Source organism: Dipodomys ordii, unplaced genomic scaffold, assembly GCF_000151885.1.
Source record: "Dipodomys ordii isolate 6190 unplaced genomic scaffold, Dord_2.0 Scaffold45, whole genome shotgun sequence".
NCBI classification, from domain to species: Eukaryota; Metazoa; Chordata; class Mammalia; order Rodentia; family Heteromyidae; genus Dipodomys; species Dipodomys ordii.
The window spans coordinates 8,268,445-8,288,061 of record NW_012267261.1 but is presented as its reverse complement, the minus strand read 5'-3'; the positions used below and the strand labels follow the sequence as shown (position 1 = coordinate 8,288,061).

At 45.0% G+C, this 19,617-nt stretch overlaps 1 protein-coding gene across 1 annotated transcript in view; it reads left to right on the top strand.

Annotated features, from left to right (window-relative positions):
• The window catches only part of Kiaa0226 (KIAA0226 ortholog), a 73,364-nt gene extending 67,320 nt beyond the window's left edge, over positions 1 to 6,044 (top strand). The window contains exons 17-19 of the mRNA XM_013019490.1: positions 119 to 272; positions 2,703 to 2,796; positions 3,242 to 6,044. Coding sequence (XP_012874944.1) covers positions 119 to 272; positions 2,703 to 2,796; positions 3,242 to 3,420 — 427 coding nt within the window. The 3' untranslated portion in view covers positions 3,421 to 6,044. The remainder of the gene's footprint in view (positions 1 to 118; positions 273 to 2,702; positions 2,797 to 3,241) is intronic.
• Positions 6,045 to 19,617: the final 13,573 nt, after the last annotated feature.

The following is a 19,617-nucleotide window of genomic DNA, read 5'->3' as shown; positions in this document are numbered from 1 at the left end:
GCTGAAATACCTGGGCTGGCTCATTGTTGCCCGCATTAGCTTATCTCTCCTGCTTCTATGTTGTACCATCCAAAATGTTCATCTCCTTCCTGCACTTCCTTGCTTTCATTTCCTGTAGGCTTCTGGATTCCTTTGACACAGTCCCTGGCCACCTGACAGAGGATCTCCACCTGTACTCAGTAAATGACCTGATTGCAACCAAGAAGGGAGAGCTGGGGCCCCGGCTGGTCGAGCTCACCCGGGCAGGGGCTGCCCATGTAGAGCGCTGCATGGTGAGAAAATGTCACTCTGCCATACAACTGAGCCCTTAATTAGGGATACAGGAATGGGGTGGGCCTAGGGTTCTTGTTACTTAGTTCCAGTAACAGAAACATAGCTCCAGTTAAGAGAGACAGTAGCTCTAAAGGGCTGCTGTTCTCTGGGTTGGTGAACAGTGAAATCACCCAATTCATTAAGAAGCACTTGGGAAACAGAGCTAGCCTGGGCTACATAGTAAGACACTGTCTCAAAAACACAAATATATATAAGTATTCGAAGAGGAATTGGTGCTGGCATTGCCTGTGGGTAGCTCTGAGAAAGACTGAGCAGGCTTCACTAAAAAATTGTCACATGTGGGTAGGACAATCCTCATTTCAGTCTGGAAAGGGATTCTAATCTGAGTCTTGGCTTTATTATTGCCAATCATTGTGACCCGAAGAAATGACTTTCCTTTTTGCCTTGTTATGTTTGTGAAACAGGACCCCGCTCTGTAGACCAAGTAGGCCTCAGACTCAGATGCTCCTGCCTCAGCATCCCAAGTGCTTCAGTTTTCTTGTATCTCATTTGAATATAATTATTTCATTGTCCTTTCCCCTTGTATGTTTTGAGAGGAATTGATGAAATGATCCTCAGTGTGACATTTTGTAAGCTTTAAGTATTCTACCAGTGCAAGTTGTTATTGTTTGTGATATATTCAACTTACTAAAAATGCAAAAATTTTATTTTTTGATCTTTCCATCTCCAGACTCCACACAGTTTGTGTTCCTATGGCAGTTCTGGAATTAGAGCTTAAAATGGAGCACAAAAACTGGGCACTAGTGGCTCATGCCTGTAATCCTGGCTACTCAGGAGGCTGAGATCTGAGGATTGCAGTTTGAAGCTAGCCTGGGCACAAAAGTCATAAGACTTTTTTTTTTTTTTTTGCCAATCCTGGGGTTTGAACTCAGGGCCTGGGTAATTTCCTGGAGCTTCTTTTGCTCAAGGTTAGCACTCTACCACTTGAGCCACAGTACCACTTCCAGCTTTTTCTGTTTATGTGATACTAGGAATTGAACCTGGGGCTTCATGCATACTAGGCAAGCACTCTACCACCAAACTACATTCCCAGCCTCGTGAGGCTCTTATCTTCAATTTACCACCAAAAACCTAGACATGGACCTATGGCTTACGTGATAGAGTGCTAGCTTTGATCACAAAAGTTCAGAGACAGTGTCCAGGCCCTGAGTTCAAGCCCCAGGACACACACACACACACACACACACACACACACACACACACACACACACACGAGGTGGGCACAGGTGGAAAATCATGTGTGGATGAGGGAATTGTAATCTCAGAAGCTGGGTATTATTTGGGGAAAACATTCAGTTTTCACATTTTAACTTTAGTAATGGTGGTTTCTATTTTGAAATAAGATCATTACCCAGATTGGATTTAGGAAGCCCTTGGTGGGACCATCCTTTTTCTCTCTTCATTGAGAAGCTCCTTTGGTGGTAGGGGCTTCTCAGGCCTGTGCCTCTGCCTCTGTCTTTTCTTTTTAATTATTATTATAAAGGGGTTACAATTTGGTAAGTCAGGTTATTAATGCAATACTTCTTGATGTCACCCACCCTCCCCCTTCCTTCCCCCCCATCCCAACCTACAAGTTGCATGTTTCATATTTTACATAGTATACATTGAATACAATAACTGCCTTTGTTTATTTTTTACATTACATACATTGAATACAATGACTGCAACTGCTCACACCTCTTCCCTCCATTCCTATGCCCCCTTTATTGTAACTCTCTCCCACACACAAAAGATTTCATTTCATGGCATTTGTTTTGATAGTACTTTAGTTGTTCCTAGGAGGAGTTATGCCTTTGGGTTCCTTCTCTAAGTATGCCCTCCTCTACCCAGTTGGTGTGTAAATGCATTAATCCCTTGCATTTTGTCATGCCTAGCTTCCACATAGGAGAGGATGCAAGCACTGTCTGTCTTCCTTAACATGCTGGGTCTCTTTCCTCTCCTTTCCTTGGAACTTGGTCCAGCATTGCAGCCCTGTGCCTGTTTTGGCTCATGCTAAGCCCAGGCCTACTCTCTTCCCTGTAAGCAGTAAAGTTCATCAATTGCACTCATAGTTCTAAGTTACAATTTGCCCATCTCTCGAGTCTACCCTCCTGTACCAACTCCTCACTTTGTGATTTCTTTTTTTTTTTTGCGGGGGGCGGGGTTGGGTCCGGTAGTGGGGCCTGAACTCTGGGCTTGGGCGCTGTCCCTCAGCTCTTCAGCTCAAGGCTAGCGCTCTACCACTTGAGCCACAGCGCCACTTCTGGCTTTTTTCTTTTTGCTTATGTGGTGCTGAGGAATCGAACCCAGGGCCTCAGGCTTGCAAGGCAAGAGCTCTACCACTGAGCCACCTTCCCAGCCCCTCACTTTGTGATTTCTTTCCTCTGCAGCTCTGCCAAGCCAAGGGCTTCATCTGTGAGTTCTGTCAAAATGAGGATGACATCATCTTTCCTTTTGAGCTCCATAAGTGCCGGACCTGTGAAGGTGAGGACTGGAGCTAGGAGTGGGCATGCAAGGCTGGACACAGTTAATTTACTATGTAGGAACAACCTCTTTGGTTTGAGCCACACACTGGTGACCCACCTGTAGTCCTAGCTGCTCAGGAGACCTAGTAGCAAAGAAAGATTTTAGTTTTGAGGGCAGCCTGGGCAAAAATCTTTACAAGACCCTATCTGGAAAATAGTGCAACAATCAAGTCTGGAGGTATAGCTCAAGTGATAGAATGTCAGCCTAGCAAGCACAAGGTCCTGAGTTCAAATCCCTCTCCTACCAAAAAAAAATTTTGGTCTGATAGAGCCTCTCCCTGTGTTTCACCATGGAAAACATTGAGCCAAGGTAGTGAGTAGAGGCTGTAGAAGTGACTTGCGTCCGGCCTGAGAAAATAACAAATGATTTTCTTCTCTCTCTCTCACCTTTTTAACCTGAATAGAATGTAAAGCATGTTACCATAAAGCTTGTTTCAAGTCTGGAAGCTGTCCCCGGTGTGAGCGGCTGCAGGCCCGGAGGGAGTTACTAGCCAAGCAGAGCTTGGAATCCTACATGTCAGACTATGAGGAGGAACCCACCGAAGCCTTGGCCCTGGAAGCCACTGTTTTGGGGACCACCTGAAGAAAGCCCAGCCGGCCGGCCTCTGTCTAGGGGCTAGGGGCACCCATGATGCAGAACTGAGCCACCTCTCAAGGACATTCCCCACTTGGGGATTTTTTTTTTGTTATTATCATTCTTCTTGTTTTTAATAATGTGTCTTACATCCAGGTAGAGTCAGCCTTTGTTAGGTTGATGGGTCCAGGCTGTGTGACAGATATTTGCAGGCGCCTAGCATTTCCCATCACAACTGACACACGGTCCTTAAGTGAAGCTGCAAGTGCCTCTGTCAGGGGAACAGACAGAGACTCAAGTCTTCTGACACTCATGGGCTTTTCCAGCCCGACCACATCTGGTGGCAGCTGCATCTCCAGTATCATTTCCACTGTTGTTTTAGTTCTGGAGCTTCCCAGCCAGATTTTTTCTTAACCAACCCGCTTCTCTTTTGCTGCTGCAGCAGGTGGATGGAGTTTGCTATCTCTCATCTCAGCCTGAAATAGGGTCAGACTTCCCTGAGGAGAGAAGCAGCAGCCGAAGGGGCTACACTGTGGGCATTTTGTTGAGCTTGTTTAAAGATTGGGGCAAGGGTGGGGGGGAACATAAAAGAAATCATCAGAGACTTCAAGGAGACAGCCATGACTTCCCTATTTGAAATATTCTAGACACATATGGAAGCACAGGCTTTCCATATATGGTGAGCCTGAAGCAAAGAACAGAGCTGGGGCTCTGACCCACTTGTGACCGATGCTTGTGGGGCCAGACCCACTTGTAACCTATCCTGCATGCACAACTGAAGCTACAGCTTTTGCTTACGGAGATTTTATCCAGTCAAAGCAGCTGTTGGCCTTTTCTTGGGTGAATGGTCTACTGGTTAGTCTTGCTCTTGGGAATTGTCGTTCAAACTCATCCTAAGGAGATAACAGAAACCCCATGTTCTGTCTTATTAGTGGGGTGGTTACTGTTCTGTCCTGTGAAATGGCCATTATGGTCCTGAGTGAAGATATGGCCCTAGTCCATTCTCTGGCCCTTTCCTGCCCCTTCCTGTGTAGAGCTGGGGTCTTCGCTGCAGGCTGAGCTCTTGCCTTAGTTTCCTTTCTCAAAGTTGGGGAAAAACTTTCCTGCTCATAGTAGTATTAGCGCATTTGACAGTTTGTGGATGCAAATGTGAATATTCCTGCTTTCTTGGGATAAAAAGAGCCTTTATGCCAATTATGCACTTAATTATTTAACCTGGTAATGTATGTTTAATTATCCCTTTCATATCACTTTAACATATTTTCCCCTCATACTTTAATATAATTTTGATGAGAAAGTTCTTGTGATGTTCTTGAAGTTGCTAAAGGTCCTAACCTCTAAATGAAACACTGGTCAGGGTTGCTTTTCCAAAGACCGTACTAAAGCCCACACCATGTTACCAGAATTAATTTTTCTTTCTTAGATGTGTAGTTATTGGTAGTAGAAAAAAAATTGGCTTAGGCACTGTTCTAAGAAGCCAAATAGAAAGTTGTACCTGATTGGTGGAAGCAGATGAGTACCTGAGTGGGAGGTGATACTGGCTCTCGTAAGGAGGTAACAGCCAAAGCTATTACTCAGCTGGAGCAAGAGGGAGCCCACATAGGAGTTGGCCCACAATGTTGGTTCTGCCTCACATTTGGGATTTGATATCTCCATCCAGGCTGGAAGACTTGGTCTATTCTCCTTTCAGTTCATGGTGGAAGCCAAGGCCCAGCCCAGTTTTGAAGGGCTGACTAGAAGTTCCTTCATCCTTTCAAGGAGCTTTGGGAATGAACCTACAAAACTCAAGTCTCACTAAAGATATGCCTCAGATTCAGACTCAGGTTTGTTTATATATATATGGTGAGGTCTAGGGCTGGGTCATAGCTCTGGTGGCAAAAGTGTTTGCCTAATAAAGCCCTCAGTTCTAATTCTAGTACCACCAAAAAGGAAATGGTGAGCTTTAATTCCAGTTTTGGTTTAAACTTTGAGTCCAGCTCATCTAAGTGGCTACACTGGAGGAGAGACATACTGTCTTGTTATCCTGCCTATTTCATACCAACGCAGGATCAAAGCTGAACTCAACAATCTTCCATGTTCCTGAATTTTCACTCTCTCCCGCACCCCTCCCATCCTGCAGGTTGCATGTGTTACCGTCCCTGACACTATGCTGTCTTCACTGTTCCGATCTCCATTTATTTATTTCTTAGGGAGTAGGGGAGAAAGGGAAGAGAGGGGAATGTTTTGAAAGCACTTTTTGCAACTTAACAGTATCTGAGACTCCTCTGCTGTTGAGGGGAGAAGCTTCTGGATGCACTGAAAAGAGTTCCTTCTAAGTGACAAGGAGGGAAGAAGTGTTGTGTTTTTTTTTGTTTTCTGCACGTAAAGGGAAAGAAACCATTAGCTTACAAGGTGGAGACAAGATTCAAGACATTGCAGAAGAGTGGAAGACAAACATTTTCCACTTAAATGAGGCAGTCATTGACTTGCTCTGCCAAGTTTTTAGAGCTTTTATGGAATGAACGTAGAATGAGCAAGAGTCTACCTAGACAAGTTTCATGTGTGTAAACACCTGTTTTGAACTGGATTTCCACTTGCTGTAGTTGGTGCACAGTTCATGACCAGCTTGAATAAACTAAAGAAATTAAATCCTGCCTTCTGGTTACCTGCTTGATATTAATGAGAGGATGATATTGAGTGTCTGCTTTGAAGCAGGCCTGCCTGAAAATGCTGGAGATAACTGTGTGCTGTGTGTTTTCCACATACAACTTTATACTTATTGCCCCATGATTGTAGAATGGCAACCACAGCTCTGGACATCTTGTTAACAGGTAGAAGGGGTCATTGAGGTAGAAGGGTATGTGATAATGGGGTATGATAATGAATACTTTGAAAATAGAATAATGAAAATTGTTTAAAAGCTGGATGCCAGGCAGGGCACCGGAGGCTCACACCTGTAATCCTAGCTACTCAGGAAGTTGAGATCTAAGGATCATGGTTCAAAGCCAGCCCGGGCAGGAAAGTCCATGAAACTCTAATCTCCAATAAACCATCAGAAAACTGGAAGTGGCGCTGTGGCTCAAGTGGTAGAATGCTTGCCTTGAGCTGAAGTGCTGAGGAACAGTGTCCAGGCTCACAGTTCAAGCCCCACAACCAACTAAAAAAAAGAAAGAAAGAAAGAAAGAAAGCTCAATGCCAGTGGCTTGTGCCTGTAACTAGCTTCTTGAGAGGCTGAGATCTGAGGATTGGGATTTGAAGCCAGCCTGGGCAAGAAAGTTTGTGAGATTCTTATCTCCATTTACCACCAAAAGAGCCAGAAATGGAGCTGTGCATAAGTAGTAGAGCACTCGCCCTAAGTACAAAAGCTCAGGGACAGTGCCCAGGCCCTGAGTTCAAGTCCTAAGAACATCACACATACATGCACACACACACACACAAACACTAATTGTTTTAAAAGTGGGGGGGATAAGATATGCATGTGTGGACATATCACAATAAAACCCCCTCTGTGCAATTAATAGACAATAAAAAGGGAGAGAGCAAGCTCTCGCTGGTTACCACGTGCAGATTTTGTTTCTTCAGCCTCTGACAGCACTGGTAAGTTGGTAGGTTGCTCATGGCTCTCTTTCAAAGCATATCCTCTGCCACATGTAAGGATTAATCAGGAACCTGGTTGGGTCCACCCAACTGAGCACCACTGGTGCCAGATCATAGGTGTTTTCCAAATGTCCAATGGAGTCAACTCTTCACATTTTCTTGTAGGAAACGAGAAAAAGATGTCTACTCCAGTAGCCCTTTCCTGTAGACAACTCAGACCATTGGAACCAAAATGCCCAGCTCATTCTCATGGCTGAAGGGCCTCTTATGAGATAGACTTATGAGTCTATCTGCACTTGCAGCAGCAGAGGCGGGGCGGGAGGGGGGTTGGAGAGACCCTCCAGGAGACCAGGATTCTTGCCTCAGCTCTGACACAACCAAGCTATGTGAAATCACAGGGTCCCTGGTTATCCCTAGGCGTCAGGGTCTTCACCTATCAAATGGGAAGGTCAAAGTAGATCATCTCAAGGCTTTTGGAACATTGTCACTCAGCTGTTTCTGATTCATCCCAGGAGATTTGAAAATTATCTGTTTGGGTAAGCTCTTCCAAGCAGCTGGGACACCTGTGCTACTGCTTTGGCACCCATCCCCTGCAGTGACCATCCAGGTATGAGCTGGCTTCTCCTCTGGGTAGATACCAGATGGGGAGGGTGAGGATTGAGCTAGAATTTCAATCCTTAAAGTACAGCATTCTGCCTCTGTCCAGCCTGCAGCCATGTGGCTGGCCCTTCTCCTCCTGCTGTGCCTGAGCCCTGTGACCCCAAAGCAGAAGACAGGTGAGGAGCTGGTTTGGCATCTGTGCTAGAGGTTAAAGGGATCTAGTCTCATTCATTCATTTATGGTTCAGTCTCTCTCTCTCTCTCTCCCCCTCTTTCTCTCCCTCTCTCTCGCTTGTGCCAGTACTAGGGCTGGAACTCACCCTTAGCTTTTTTGCTCAAGGCTGGTACTCTACCACTTGAGCCATAGCTCCATTTCTGAGGGGTATTTTTGGTCATAGGCTTTGAACTCAGGGCCTGGCAATGTCCCTCAGCTCTTCAGCTCAAGGCTAGTGCTCTACCACTTGAGCCACAGTACCACTTTCAGTTTTCTGGTGGTTTATTGGAGGTAAGAGTCTCACAGCCTTTGCTGCCCAGGCTAGCTTTGAACTGCAATCCTCAGATTTTAGCCTAGTGAGTAGCTAGGATTACAGGTGTGAGCCACTGGCATCCAGCTCATTTTCAGAAGTTTTTTGGGAGGGTTAATTGGAGATAAGAGTCTCAAGGAATTTTCTTCCCAGGCTCAAATCATGATCCTTAGATCTTAGTCTTCTGAGTAAGTAAGATTACATGTGTGAGCCACCAACACCAGACTAGTTTGTGGTGGAATCTACCACTTTCTTAGGGCTAGCATTCCTGAATGGAGTAATTTCTTGTGTCAGACACTCACTAGGTACCTATGATGGCTGGTTATGGCTTCTCTGTGTTTCCACTTCAAGTGTGTAGGATGTTTTGGGTGACTGGATTGGGAGGTCTGTATGGCCAGGGAAGCATAGCGATACAGCCTGTCCAGATGAGATTCTGATGTGTAGAGGTAGCATGGGGCTCTGGACTGTGCACTTGGTTGGGGTGGGGGTCAGGAGAGAAGATCAATGAGACAAGTCCTGACCCAGATTAAAAACAGAATGATTGGTCAACTGCCTGCCTAATGTACTAGGTTTGCTAAAACATCCCAGAAGCTACAATGGAAACTCAACAAAGGTGTTATTTACCAGAGAAAACTGGTAAGAAACAGGGAGAAAACTAGATGTTATTGGGGGTAAATTCTTCACTCTGAAGGGTTATTAAACCCTTTTGTTCCGAAGTTCTTGGAAGAACTTCAAGGGAATGGCTAGCCTTCTGTTTTGCTGAATGGGACTTGCAAATTGGGAGCTTGAGTAGGATTAGGATGATGGAGGACAGAAGAGGCTGTCCAGAGCAGCAGAGGATGCATTCTCACCCTTCTCTATGCTTACTTTCTCTAGAAAACTCCAAAACACATGTAAAGAATAGAGCTCTGGAGGGATCATTATTAGCCTTCCGTGCTTCATGCAGCCCTTTCGGAGCCTAGTCCTGGCCCCCTCTTGGCACTAACGTTGATAATGACCATGACTTCAGTGCATCCCTTAATTCATGGGTTGGAATTGAATCCCCACTGCAGCAGTGGAAGATGGGGCCTTGGGGAATGGCGATTGCTCTGCCCTCAAGACAGATGAATGTCACTGTCACTGAGTTGGGTTATTTATTGACAAATTCTCTTATAAAAGAGAATTTGCCACCAGTGGTTCACACCTATAATCCTAACTATTCAGGAGGCTGGGATTAGAGGATGATGGTTTGAAGCCAGTCTGGGCAGAAAAGTCTGGGAGACTCCTCCAGCAAAAAGCTGCAAGTGGAGAGCTGTGACTAAAGTGATAGGCTAATGCTCAAGGACAAAAAAGCTCAAGGACAGAGCCCAAGTCCTGAGTTCAAGCCCAAGGACCAATATTAAAAAAAAATTTAAATGTGCTTTTATGCTGAGAATATGGCTTAATGGTATAGTGCTTGCCTAGCATGCATGACCCTAGGTTTGATTCCTCAGCACCACATAAACAGAAAAAGCCAGAAGTGGCACTGTGGCTCAAGTGGTAGAGTGCTAGCCTTGAGCAAAGAAGCTCAGGGACAGTGCCCAGGCCCTGAGTTCAAGCCCCAAGACTAGAAAAAAAAATATCCTTTTACCGTTGGCTTATTTGAATCAATGCTCTTGCTAAGCTTTCTTTTCTTCACTTGGCTGGTGCTTTACCTCTTGAACCATACCTCCAATTTCTTAGCTTCCATGGCCCTGAAGTATCTTTACATTTATAAATCATCTCAGCTCAGTTTTCCCATTTATCTTTTGAACGAACCAGGGAATTTATTCGGTAGCATAGCATACATTCTAGATCTGGCTGATTGAGTTCTTGAAGGGGTCCCATAACCCTGATAGTCCCTAAAATCTGGAAGTGAGGGTCAGACCACAATTACATTATTTCTTTGGCAAGTACTCTGTAGATGGGGCTGCATGCTTCAAAGACACACAATGCCTAGTTTTCCCACTTTTACTGGTGGTTAACTTGACCATCCAGAGAGCAAGTTCCTTATAAATGTTCCCTGTCAACAGTTTTTCTAATGATTTTAGCTCTCTTTGATAATTATTGCTAAGGATTTTCCCCCCATCACAGGTTGTCAAGTGGTGATTTTCTAGTTTTGTCATTCTGCCTGTCTATAGTTGTTTGTTGATGGTTGGTTGGTTGGTTTAAAGTCAGGACCTTGGGGCTGGGAAGGTGGCTCAGTGGTAGAGCGCTTGCCTTGCATGCATGAGGCCTTGGGTTTGATTCCTCAGCACCACATAAGCAGAAAAAGCCTGAAGTGGTGCTGTGGCTCAAGTGGTAGAGCACTAGCCTTGAGCTGAAGAGCTGAGGGACACTGCCCAGGCCCAGAGTTCAAGCCCCATGACCAACAAAAAAAGAAAAAGAAAAAGAGAAAGTCAGGACCTTATACTTGCTAAGTAGGCATGGAGATTTGAGCCACAGCCCCTAGCCTTGTCAGCATTTATTAGCTGGAGTTCTATCAAGAAAAAAATTTCCTTGTCAGCTATATGGCTAGTATGAAAAGGCTGGACTTTTTTTTTTTTTTTAAGCAGTCAATTGGAGGTAAGAGTCTCATGGACCTGTCTGACCTGGCTGGCTTTGAGCCATAATCCTCAAGTCTCAGCCTCCTGAGTAGCTAGGATGACAGGAGTGAACCACCCACCTCTCAGCAAATTTTTTTATTCTTTATTTAACAAGTTCATAATAATGTTTCTTAATAATAATTTCTTAGCAGCCACGGTGTTGAAATATGGCTTTGAAATCGACAATGTTTTCAGCTAATGGATTTGGGAGAGCAGGGCCTTCCAAGCAGAGTTATAGCATAAGCTATAACTTGGAACAGGCACAGGCAGAATATTAAAAGGGTTTTGGTGTTTTGTTGTTGTTGTTGTTTTGGCCAGTCCTGGGGTTTAAACTCGGGGACTGGGCACTGTCCCTGAGCCTCTTTGTGCTCAAGGCTAGTTTCCATTTAGAGGGTTTTTTTGAGTGAGCCCTTTGAGCATGGTGTGGTGGAAAAGCAGAGAGGAAGTCAGGGTTTCTGCTCCTACTCCTGTCCCCATTCTGGCCTCAAGCATGACCTTGAGCAAATGCTCTTCCCTCATCTTCAAAATGAGAGCCTCTCTCTAGACTAGTGGCGTTCAAGCCTTTCTGGCCTCAGCTCACATTCATGAATATGCTTAATGCTATAACTCAATACACACAGCTATGTAGAGAAAACAAGTAAGCATTTCAAAAAGAACTTCAAACAACTTATTTTTATGCCATATATGATATAAACGAATCTATCTGATCTAATTCTAGCCCATCTTATTTCATCCTATACCATCCTATCTTATTAAAATGACCAATGAATTCATCTCTGCCTCACAAATAGGCTGCAGCCGAGTTTGGTTTGTCCCTGGGACCCACTCTCTCAGATTGATGCTGGACCAGGCAATTGGGAAGAGGGAAGACATGAGAAAGAAAACAGATCATTTGTAGAAGGCTCCTGAGCTGAACAAGCAGAAGCCGTGGCAAACTCAGAAGCCATCGCCCTGGAGCCGGTCATCAGTTCATCCTCACCTTGAGAGCCCCCCCTCCCAGCAGCTCCTCTCCCACAACACCTGCAAGGCCCTGTTTCCACAACAGTTTAGGTCAGCTGGCTCTCTGTTGATCCTGTCAACTTTGAAAACCCTTCAGTCAGGTTTATCCTTATACAAAGCCCTAGGCAGGTGTTAACCTTACAGGAGACGGTTGGGAAGGAGAGGCTAGAGCAGAGGAAGAGAAGAAGAGTTGTGGGGGGTGAGACCAATACAAGACCCCTCCTACCAGAGACACAACCCCACTAGGAAACTGGTCCACAGTCTCTACCTGCCAATGCCTTGCCTTTCCCATCTCTTACAGATAGACTTTCATCTTGTAGTGGGTGGATAATCAGATAATTATTGAGTTGAGTAATCTGGAGAAGTGAGGAACAGAATTTAAAAACTTTTTTGTGGAAGTGGCGATATGGCTCAAAATGGTAGAGCACTAGCCTTGTGAAAGAACTCACAGACAGTGCCCAGGTCCTGAGTTCAAGCCCCATGACAGACAGACAAACAAAAAAAATACTTTTTTGTGTGTATACTCATCTTGGGACTTGAACTCAAGCTCTGGGGTCTGGGCACTATTCCTGAGCTTTTTGTTCAAAACTAGCACTCTACCACTTGATCCATATTTTTGGTGCTTTATTGGAGATAAGAGTCTCACAGACTTTTCCTGCCTAGGATGGCTTTGAACCATGAACCTCAAATCTCAGCCTCCTGAGTAGCTAGGCTTACATGTGTGAGCCACAAACAAACACCCGGCTTGGAAAAAAAAATTGTGAATATGGATCATGGAGTTCTTTCAACTTCATAAACATTTTTCTGTTTTTTGCACACATTCTCTTCTCAAAGGTTTTATAGTTGAAGCTCTTGTGTTTAGGAATGTCATCCATTCTGAGTTAACTGTTTTAATATTTGGTATGAGGTAGGGATCCAAAACCATTCTTCTGCATGTGGATATACAGGTATCACAGCACTATTTTTTTTGTGTGTCTTTTTTGGTTGGTTATGGGGCTTGAACTTGGCCTGGGCACTGTCCCTCAGCTCAAGGTGAGCACTCTACCACTTGATCCACAGCACAACTTCCGATTTTCTGGTAGTTAACTGGAGATAAGAGTCTCATGGACTTTCCTGCCCAGGCTGGCTTTGAACCACAATCTTCAGATTTCAGCCTACTGAGTAGCTAGGATTACGGCATGAGCCACTGGCGATGTACAAAGGGGTTACAGTTAGTTATATAAATCAGGGAAAGAGTAGGTTTCTTTTTGGACAATGTCACCCCTTCCCTTGCTCTCCATTTGTTGCTTTTAATGTCCCTTTTCTCCAGGAAGTTGTTCCCAACCTCAGTCTCTCTGCTGCCTTGGAACTGATCACCACTGCAGGAGAGGAAGCTGTTACTGTGATGAATTCTGCCATGTGGTACCAGACTGCTGCCCAGACTACCACTCCCTCTGCGACCCTGGTACCTTGCATCCAGGCTCATTTCCACCCATAGCAGAATGTATGCTGTGATTGACAGAGGAAAGTCCTTTGCCTGGACATTAGGTCATGGCTGGGATGCAATCTAGATGGTACCTAAGATCCCTAGGCATCTCAAGTTCCTTGTATTTCTGTCAATTTCATGTCAAAAGTGCCTACACATTCCTCCCTGCTTTGTTTCTCCAGTGCTCCTTGGCACCTGCTGTTCCCCTTTGGACCTCTTTTCCAGGTGGCAAAGGGAGAAGCCAAGCTGTTGGTGGGGAAGATGAGGGTGGGAGGATGATGTGTTTGGGGTTCCTCCTTACTGCCCCACTTTCTCTTGGAGAATGCACGCCTCTTGGGGAGACAGGAGTCTGCAGACAGGTGCTGGGGGGGGTGCTGGATAGCCATAGAAAGGGTGGGTGACAAGGACAGAAACTTTCAAGTCTGTGTTCCTCCCAGCTTCTCAAACTGCCAAGATGGTGCTACAGATGGTGCTGAGTATGAAGAGCCCACATGGCCCCCCCAGAAGCAATCTAGACTGGGTGAAGAATATGGTAAGTGCCATAAAGATGTCCCTCCCAGGGCCTTTCTAACCTCCAGATCCCAAAGGCAGGGAAGGGAACAAAGGATTCCTGAACTAGCACTCCCTTGTAGTGATGGCTTTAACAGGGGAGAATCAGAATTTTTGTCCATGGACATAGAAATTTGAATTTCACTTAATTTTCATCTGTCATATGCATTCTTTTTTTGATGTCCTCCATCCCCACTATTTAAGAATGTGAAAAAGCAAACTAGGCATGTAGCTCATGCCTATAGTAATCCAGCTACTCAGGAGATTGAGGTCTGAAAATTGAAACTTGATGCAGGCTGAGCAGACAAATTACAGAGATACTTACCTCCATTTAACCAGCAAAAAGCCAGAATTGCTGGGAGAGATTAAGGGAACAGAAGACACTGTATGAAAGGAAATGTACTCATTAACTGACTCATGTAATTGTAATCTCTCTGTATATCACCTCTATACTAACAATAATTTTTTTTTTAAAGAAGCTAGGCCAGGCACTCATGGCTCACGCCTGTAATCCTATTTACTCAGGAGGCTGAGATCTGAGAATTGCACTTCAAAACCAGCTTGGGCAAGAAAGTCTGTGAGACTCTTATCTCCAGTTAACCACCAGAAAAATGGAAGTGGCGCTGTGGCTCAAACTAGTAGAGCACTAACCTTGAGCTAAAGAGCTGAGGGACAGTGCCCAGGCCCAGAGTTCAAGCCCTATGACCGACAAAAAAAAAAGCCAGAACTAGAAAGAGGAGTGGCTCAAGTGGAAGAGCACCAGCAAGTGAGAGGAAAAAGCTGAGTGAGCGTGTGAGGCTCTGAGTTCAAGCCCAATATTGGCACAAAGAAAAAAAGAATGTAGAAAGCATTCTCACCTTTCTGTGCCAAAACAATAGGCCAAAATTGACCCACGGATTATACTTTGCTAACCTCTACCCTAAATCCTCTTCTGGTCTCTTCTTCCCCCTGTGTCCCAGCTCCAGCCCTGACCTGACTAGTATGCTCAGCCCAGCTCTGGAGGAGAAGGCACAGCTTGGCTCTTTATAGTTTGCATAGAAAGGAAGTCAGCACAGTGCAATGGAAAGGAAAGGGACACATGGGGTCAGAGAGACCTGGCTTCACGTCCCAGCACCATTGTTTGCTACCTGGAGGACCACAAGTAACTTCCTTATCTTTTCTGAGCTTCTGTGTCTTAGAACTTTCCATCTAGGGCTTGTGGTCAGAATTAATTGAGGTCAACTCTAGAAGAACGTGGCTCTTGTATAAAACAGATGGCCCTATTTGGGACCTAGGTCCTTGATTCCTGTCATTTAGGTTCATCAGCTTCTCCAAACCAGCCCTGTGGGACGGCCGTTGTCCATGGCTGTGAAAGGAATTAAGAAGAGAGCCTGACTCCTCTCCAAGGCTCTTCCTCCATCCATCTACTCCTGTGATCCACCCTGGAGCACACGTCACCTGACCTTACCTGGGCCTACCTGGGCCAGGACAGAGGGGACTGAGTGTTTGTCCTCAGCTGCCATTTTGTATACTTCCTTGTTGGTTTATACAATGGAAAACGGAAATTGTTGTGAACACATCTAAATGTGCTTAGAAGCAGCCATATAAATTCTGAGACATACATTTGATTTATGGTCTTATTTATTGTGTTGTGATTATTACAATTCAGCATTTTTCTTTTTCCTTTCTTTTTGTTTTTAGGGTACTGGGGTTTATCTTAAGGTTTTTTTCCCCCTTGTTAGTCCAGTGCTCAACCACTTGAGCTACACTTCCATCCCTTTTTAATATAGATTATTTCTCAGATAAGATTACCGCCCCCCCCCATACTTTCCCCAGCTGGCCCAATCCCTTGCTCTAGGTCTTCATTAATCTGAACACTGGGTAAGCAATTACAGCAAGGAGCACTATGAGCATGGATTCCAGCTCTGGACTAATGGATTTATCTTGGCTTCATTTCTCTGAATAATATTTAGGAACATAATCCCAGAGATCAGAGGTTAGGAAAAGGGAAGTGAGACAGGAATGAAGGCAGAGCCAGTATAAACATGTGTTATCCATTTGGCTGCTGGCACGGCTGACTGATTGCTTGGTCTTGCGGGTTCTTCTAAGATGCCCTTGGAAATGTTTATGATTGCTGTCTGTCCTGCAGACAGATTTATCTGCCAGCTCCACAGGGTCCTAGAGAAATATACCTAAAACAATCACAAAAATGGTCACAGTAGTTTTATTTAGAAGAGAGAAAAACTGGAATTAATCCAATGTCCATCAGTAGGAAAATGGACCCCCTAAAATGTGGTGTAGTTCGAGAAAACTACTCAGCATCCCCAAAGGGTGAAGAAAGTAGGGCACTCACTGGAGGCTCACGTCTGTAATCCTAGCAACTTCAGGAGGCTGAGATCTGAAGATCATGGTTTAAAGCCAGCCTGGGCAGAAAAGTTCATGAGACTCTTATCTCCAATTAACCAGCAAAAAAAAAAACCCTCCAGAAGGAGAAGTGTGGCTCAAGCGATAGAGTGCCAGCTGTGGGTAAAAAAGCAAAGAAGGTGAAGTCCTGGGGCTGGGAATGTGGCTTAGTTGTAGAATGCTTGATCAGCGTGCAGGAAACTCTGGGTTTGATTCCTCAGTACCACATAAACAGAAAAAGCTGGAAGTAAGGCTGTGGCTCAAGTGATAGAGTGCTAGCCTTGAGCAAAAGAAGCTCAGGGACAGTGCCCAGGCCCTGAGTTCAAGCCCCAGGACTGGTAAAAAAAAAAAAAAAGAATGAGTTCAAGCCCCAATACCAGCATCCACACCAACACATACCCACCTATCCACCCTCTCAACAGATTAAAAATGTAATACAGAGCAACACAGATGAGCCTCATAAATACAAAGTTAACAGAATGAAGCTAGATAAGAAAGAGAATATATAAATGATCTCATTTATATGAAGTTCAGAAATAGAGCTCATTGATGGCAGCAGAGAAGGGTGGGTACATGGGGAGGTACTGACTGGAAGAGATACACTGGGTTACTTATTCATATCTGTGACCAATATACTTGAGAGAACAACTTAAAGGAAGAAGGATTTATTCTGGCCCATCGCGTCAGAGGGTTCAGGCCATAGTATCTTGGTCCTGTGGACTTGGGCTTTTGTCCAAGCATTATAGTGGATGCATTGAAGGAGGAGGCTATTGATCACACTGTAGATACAGAGCCAGAGAGAAGCAGAGAGAGGAGAATAAGTCTCAGGACAAGATCCAGCCAATAAGGACATGCCCCCACCCCCCCGTGGCCTTCTTCCTCCAGCTAGGCTCCACCTGCTAAAGTTTCCAGAACTTCCCAAAATAATGCCAGCAGTTAAGGACCAAGTATTCAACACATGGGGAGAAACTTCATACCCAAATCATAACAAGCCCTCAAAGGGCTTGTTTCCATCTCATAACACAAAATACATGATCTGAGGATCATGGTTCAAAGCCAGCCTGGGCAAAAAGTTCATGAGACTTTTATCTTCAATTAACCAGCAAAAAAAACCCCCAAAAAACTCCAGAAGTGGAAGTGTGGCTTAAGTGATGGAGTGCTAGCTGGGGGTGAAAAAGCAAAGGAAGAGTGTGAGGTCCTGGGGCTGGGCATGTGGCTTAGTGGTAGAGTGCTTGCCTAGAGTGCATGAAACCCTGGGTTCGATTCCTCAGTACCACATACACAGAAAAAGCTGGAAGTAGGGCTGTGGCTATTACACTCTTGCCTAACAGTTCCTGAATTGTCCAAAAGGCCAAGTTCAAAGACTTCTCTGAGACTCAAGACAACTCTTAGCATGAATCCCTGTACAAAAGCAAAAACAAGCTATCTATGTCTAACATATCCAGCATTCCCATTCTAAAGGGAGGACTTGGGGGCATAGAAAAATGGCTTTCCTTCCAACAACTCAGAACAGTTTGGTGATCTAGCACAATGGTCAGCCAATTTATGACCTTGGATTGATTCCAAGGGCATATTATGAAGTTAACTCTTCTCACAGGCCTTGAGCAGTCCCGTGTTCTGGGCTGCACTTGAGTGCCTTGTCCTGAGTGAGAGTCATCCCACCATTATGCTCAGGTTTCATAGGTGATGGGGGGCTGAAGAGACCCCGGAGGGAGAGGGAGATCTTTGCCAATGACACCTGGAATGGTGAGGAGGCTGAAAAGTATGTGGTTATTCTGGGCTCTTCACTTTCTTTGACATGTCACATGGGTGTAGATGGAAACCACCCAAGCCTCTCCTTGCATTGTGAATTCGAATCTCATTGCTACTCCATCTGATGGGGGTCAGAGCCACCCCCTCTAACCTAAATTATGGCAAAAGCTTCCTTATTTCCTGTTTCTATCTTGGGTTGATTGTGTGTGTGTGTGTGCACATGTGCATGCGCCAATCCTGAGGCTTGAACTTGAGGTCTGGGTTCTGTCCCTGAGCTTTTTTGCTCAAGGCTAGTGCTCTATCACTTTGAGCTAGAGCTCAACGTCCAGCTTTTTTGGAGATAAGAGTTTCATCATGAACCTTTGTGTCTGGACTGGCTTGGAACCATGATCCTCAGATCATGAGTAACTACTCAGTCTCAAGTAGTTAGTGTTACAGCATCCAGCTTCTATCCTGTTCTTAACATAACTTCTAGGGTGAACCCTCTAAAAACCTGTTAGGCTCCCCCTCACTCGTCACTTAAAACCCTCCATGGGACCTCCCACTGAGGTAATTATGTTGGACCAAGCTCCTGTACTAGATGCAGCCCACTCCTGACTGAGGCCAAAATAGAGTCACTAGGCTTGAGTTCTTCTTTACCACCTGGAAACTAAATTGGTATTTGACTTCCTGACAAATCAGGAAAGGGAGACAATAGCCAGACTTCCCATACAGGCGGGTTCCAGTTGATATGATATGATAGTAACCTATCAGCCATTTCTCTCAGGTCTGTTTCCCTGTTGCCACCTTACAAGAAAAGCAAGGTTGAAGTATCTGATCCTCTTTTTTTTTTCTTGCAAGGCTGAGAATTGAGCCTAGGGCCATGCCCTTCTAAAACAAGACCTTCCATCCTCCCCCCCCCCCCCCCCAGTTCCTGTTCTGTTCTTTGTTTTTTCCTTTTGTGCCAGTACTGAGACCTAAACTCCAGGCCTTGTGGTCTCATTTGGATTTTTTCCAACATTTGAACATTGGAGCCACATTTTCACTTTCAGTTTTTCCTGGTTTATTGGGAGATAAGAGTCTTGAGGATTTGTCTGCCTTATCTGGCTTTAAACTGTGATCCTGAGATCTCAGCCTCCTGAGTAGCTAGTATTATAGGCACACCAGTTCTAGAAACAAAGCCACTTAAGCTCTAAACTCAACTATACTTTCTCTAAAAGCCCACAAGTCCTTGAGCATCTGCCCCACCTCCAACTCTTACCTCTCCTATGGATTCAGCCTCATTGCCTCTTAGATGTTTGCTGAATTTGCTGCTTTTCTAGACTCTTCTCTAGCAGGTTCCACTGCCTGAGATGCTGTTCCCCAGGCAACTATCTTCACCATCTTTCCACCTCACTATAATACTTTAACTTGACTCCTCTTCCCAGTCTTTCTCATAGAACTCACCCTTATTTGTGCAATTGTTTACATATGCACTTATTTATCTATGCACCTGTTTATTATGTCTACAGTTTGTGGTCTCTTTGACAGGAAGTTACTTTCATGAGAACAAGAATCTACTCTATTCAAGCGACTCATTCCAAGTGCCTGGAACAGTGTAGAAGGCTGCTCATCCATGTGAAAAGGGATTGGCTGAAGAAATGGTTCAAGAACTTTCTGGAAGCCAGGCTCCTGTGGCTCATGCCTGTAATCCTAGCTACTCAAGAGGCTGAGATCTGAGGATCATAGTTCAAAGCCAGCCTGGGCAAGAAAGTCTGTGAGAGGGCTGGGAAGGTGGCTCAGTAGTAGAGCGCTTGCCT